The 5,000-nt window shown below is 39.7% G+C and overlaps 1 protein-coding gene across 1 annotated transcript in view; it reads left to right on the plus strand.

Annotated features, from left to right (window-relative positions):
- The window catches only part of Uxs (UDP-xylose synthase), a 669,676-nt gene that overhangs the window by 68,511 nt on the left and 596,165 nt on the right, over positions 1-5,000 (plus strand). Inside the window, exon 2 of the mRNA XM_068344364.1 lies at positions 3,667-3,953. Coding sequence (XP_068200465.1) covers positions 3,667-3,953 — 287 coding nt within the window. The remainder of the gene's footprint in view (positions 1-3,666; positions 3,954-5,000) is intronic.

Genomic DNA, 5,000 nt, shown 5'->3' on the forward strand with positions numbered 1-5,000 from the left:
CAAGTGGTTTAGTCACTGTCTATACAAGCTTGCCGACCAGCAAACTACCGACCAATAGCATTGACTGTTTTTTATGCAAGATCATGGAGAAGAGGGTGAATGCAAGACTGGTATGGTACCTGGGGAAGAAAGGTATCTTATCACCTATCCTGTGTGGATTTAGAAAAATGCATTCAATGACTGATTTGTTGATACGACTTGTGTCCTCTATTTGTGAAGCCTTTGCTTCAAAACAGCACCATTTAAGTTTTTTTACCTGGAAAAAGGCATGTGATATTGCATGGAGATATAGTATACATAAAACCATTCATAATTTAGGATTGAGGGTAGAGCTACCATTGTTTTTTCTAGCATTTGTTTCACATAAATTTTTTTTCAAGTGAGAGGAGGGGAAACTCTATCAGAGAGGAAATGTCAGGAAGTAGTAGTTCCCCAGGGTAGTGCCATTAATGGGATACTCTCTGTCATTCCCCAAGATATTCTCTCAACACTGTTTAAAGATGATCTCTCCAAATCATTTGCTGGAGCTAGATTTTAGAATGGCTTTTTATTATTGGACTGAGAGGTTCAATTTTGCTACGTTCCGGCACACCAAGGTGTGTCTTGAAACAAGAAGGGGATAGATTAGTTGAAAATAAGAAGTATAATGTGATGCCTTGAAAGTGGGAGACTAATTTTTGTTGTGCCGGCATTGGTCACACTCGGTTGACACATGAATTTCTGGCCAATACCATGTTTTGTGATGCTTGTTTTGTACCTTTGACAGTAAGGCATTTGTTGACTGAATGCCCCACTTATAGTAGCCCCACATATAGTTTGAAGCTCGAGGTGAAGATGGCACGTTCATCCTTGCCAAGATTCTTGGACATGATGTGTCCTACCATGCTAGCAGTATTTTTAGCTTTATTTCAGAAGCAGGTTATCTGAAAGCTATTTAACTTTTAAAAGGACATCTTTGCATTTATAGTTTTAGTTGAATATTCTTTTATTCTTTATTTATAATAAGTGATATCGGCGTCAATGACCTTAGGTGTAAGGGTGCCTGAAAACCTCAAATCAATCGATCAATCCCAACGGAGATCCAGAGAGAACCCCTTCACTGACTCTTAGTAGCCACATGTGATCATCTTTCACAAAGCAGTATCTTTGCTGTGAATTTATGCCTGGAGAATATCCAGCTCCTCCTCTTTCAGAGAGTCTCTTTTGCAACAGGTCGCAAAGAGAATGTCTGGATACCTGCATAGATCTTCGGCTTCTTCCATCCACACTAAGTAGACTGTAAGTTGGTATCATGGAATGGATATCCATCCCCTCGATGTCACTGTGCCAGCATTATGGGAGTTCGTCGGGTAACTTCGGGAGGAAAGCTTCTCTTGGTCTCGGCAATGAAAGGCCACTGGTAGTCCTTGAGTCTCGCCTTCAGACCGAAAGGAATTAATTTTTCCTCCCTGTCGGCATGGCCCTTCCTCATACGGAGATTTGAGCCTACAGACCCTTAGTCGGAAACGACTCCAAGCAGCAGATGTTCACCTGACCTTGATGACAGGTCTCCCGCTCATGTTGGCTTCGGCCAAGAGAATCGGCGAACCCCATGGGACGCCTTTGATGTCTTTCATTCATGACGATGGGCCAGGTAATGCTTGACCTCGTTTCTGGCATATCAGATCCCAGAATCCGAAGCCTTCGGTCTGGGAGTCCTTCACAGCATGACCAATGATCCAGATCAACAGTTACTATGTCAAAGAAAAACTAAAGGTCCTGCCTCAAGGAAACTTCAAGATCTTGCCCCCGAGTGTTAGCAATCTTTGTCAACTTGAGGAAAGTCAAGAGAAGGATCACCAAGAGCACGTTCTCGACACGGATTCGCAAAGTCACGGACCAAGCATTGAATCCTTATCCTTCTCCTTGTGGAAGAAACTGAGAGCTCATAATGTTAGGGGCAGGAATAAGCCCCAGCATTTATAAGCTACTCTGTGATGCAAGCCATGTTAGCGGGCGTGTAAAGTGTCAAATGACCTTCACCGGCCACTCCCTGGAAGACATGACCCACAAGAATATAGGAGATGTTCTCTATAAATCCTGTGGTGGCTACACAATAAATTGTTTTAAAACCTCAGGCGGCTTTATGGACAAGTAGCAGATAAGGGAGGGTAGAGTTTAACCATGGTTAAGTCTGGCATGATTAACAGAAAATGATTGGCTCTTTCTTTCTTTCATGTTCTATCCTGTGGAGTAAAGGCCCTTATATGGTACTCTACAAAGCTGGTCTCCACTGTCTTCAGGTAAAACCATTTCTCTTGTGTAATCTGGTATAGATAGATATACTCATTACGTCCCCATACCCCATGGTGAGGTGTGATTGAGTAACGTCTAGGGTACCCTCGGAAGAGTCCGATGACTCTGAGAACTCTTACCTGGAGCAGTCAAAGTGCTAGTATCTCAAGCACACAGCTTGCGTAGGACGCATACCATGGATAGCAGTGTTTAGCGAGGTGTAAGGTTTCCACCAATTATGTGCAAAACACATTATTATTATTATTATTATTATTATTATTATTATTATTATTATTATTATTATTGTTATTATTATTATTATTATTACTTGCTAAGCTACAACCCTAGTTGGAAAAGCAGGATGCTATAAGGCCAGGAGCTCCAATAGGGAAAATAGCTCAGTGAGGAAAGGAAACAAAGAAAAGTTAAATACCCCAAAAAGAGCAACAACACTAAACTAAATATCTCCTATATAAACTATAAATTCTTTAACAAAACAAGAGGAAGAGAAATAAGATAGAATAGTGTGCCCAAGTGTACCCTTAAGCAAGAGAACTCTAACCCAAGACAGTGGAAGACCATGATACAGAGGCTATGGCACTACCCAAGATTAGAGAACAAAGGTTTGATTTTGGAGTGTCCTTCTCCAAGAAGAGCTGCTTACCAGAGCTAAAGAGTCTCTTCTACCCTTACAAAGAGGAAAGTAGCCACTGAACAATTACAGTATAGTAAGAAGAATTGTTTGGTAATCTCAGTTTTGTCAGGTGTTTAAGGACAGAGGAATATATGTAAAGAATAGGCCAGACTATTTGGTGTATGTGTAGGCAAAGGAAAATAAAGGAAACCAGAGAGAATGATCCAATTTACTACTGTCTGACCAGTCAAAAGACCCCATAACTCTATCAGTAGTATCTCAACGGGTGGCTGGTTCTCTGGTCAAAGCCAATAAGCCAGTTGGCTGGGACCTCCACCTCCTAAAGGACAAGTCGTTCCCTATAGATAGCGTTGTTTTGTATTAGTGATGGAACAAATGATAAATTTGGGAGTAATTTGTATTTTTCCTAAAGTTACAAACCTGTAGCTATTAATACAGATTAGCCCGCCATCACCAGTCCCCATTGAAGTCCTACCTTTAAGCAGAGTGGGTTCTCAACCCAGGTGTGACCGAGTGGGGTAGCTACTTAACCCCCACCTCCCGCTAATTAGCGGGAGGGTGGTTAACCCTCACTGAAAATATAATGGCTCGTCTTTCAGCTTCGCTGAAAGTAATATCCCCCATTAATAGCTTTAGGTTTTTACTGTTAGAAAAAATATAAATTACTTCCAAATTTGTCATATTTTCAAGATTTGTGTTATTACCTGAACAATTTGTGATATTTTTTTTTCTTTTAGTCATATTCAGCTGGAGTTTGGTATCGTCAAAGACTTCAGAGGATATACATCGAAAAGCTAACCAGATTGACTATACAGAAACCCATCATCATATCCCCCACCAACATGACATTGATAATGTTGATGTACAGCAGGAAACCCTGGCCAAACATGGAATTAAAAACTTGGATGAAGCAGCAACTAGAATCAAAGAACTTGAAGAAAGACTTCTGGAAATAGAGTTTCGTATCCCCAAAAAGTATCCTGAAGTGAAGTTCTTAACTTATAAAGATAGAAAAAGAATTTTGGTAAGTGTTTACAAATGTAATATATTTTGCACCCTTTGTATGTCTTTGTTACATTTGATTTTGTTCTTAAAAGACTTATAGATCTCAATAGTTTATTACCAGATTCTTCTTATGCGGCATATGAACCCTTGTCCTTAAATTAGGGTGATTGATTCAGCGCGAGCTGGAAATGGTGAAAGGTGCTAGTGAGGAGTCCAGCCCCTTCCCCATCTGGAATAGCTTCACTTTTGATTTGCCCTGTGTTGAGTGCATGTGCATATTCTTCCAGTTTTTTTATCAAGCTTTATCGTTTTCTTCTTTGATTTATCCATCCCTGAATCCCAATAGCCCGTCCAAATTTTACCATATTGGCAACCTTGATACCTCCTATTCAGTCCTACCATTGGTAATACTGATGTTGAGCCATGAGCTCAACTTCTGTAATCAGTTGCTTTGGAGCGACAGTCGAATGAATACTGTTCGCTCCTTTTTTTATTTTAATTACCCTTTTATTTTGCCCTTTGCTTCAAGCATTTGTGTGTTTGGGATTTCTTTATACTGATTCTGTTGTTAATAACATTTTGTATATTGTTGTTTGGTTACCGTTAAAAAAGAGAATAAATAAAAAAAACTGTATGATTGTGGCTTGGAGTCATAGCAGTTTATTTTGCTTCTGTGATACAGTCGGCCCTCACTGTTTGTGAGGGTTAGGTTACAGAGACAGGCGGGATAAGCAAAAAATCGCAATTATGTATTATGCTATGTTGGGCTAACTCCTAACGTAACTTAACAACTCACTGCCATTAACAAGGCTTAGATAATTAACCCACTAAGTAATACAGTAAAACTTAACTGTACTGTAAGTGTTCCCTGTTTTAATTTGAACGATGACTCCACAAACGTAGCCTACATTTACAATAAGCAATATTACTGTAATTCTGTACTATACAATATGTATATAGTACAATTTAAGATTAACTAAGTGTACTGTATATATTTTATACAACGATACTTATAACCAGCCACCCGTTGAGATACTACCGTTAAAGAGTTATTGGGTCCCTTGAC

Source organism: Palaemon carinicauda, chromosome 21, assembly GCF_036898095.1.
Source record: "Palaemon carinicauda isolate YSFRI2023 chromosome 21, ASM3689809v2, whole genome shotgun sequence".
NCBI classification, from domain to species: Eukaryota; Metazoa; Arthropoda; class Malacostraca; order Decapoda; family Palaemonidae; genus Palaemon; species Palaemon carinicauda.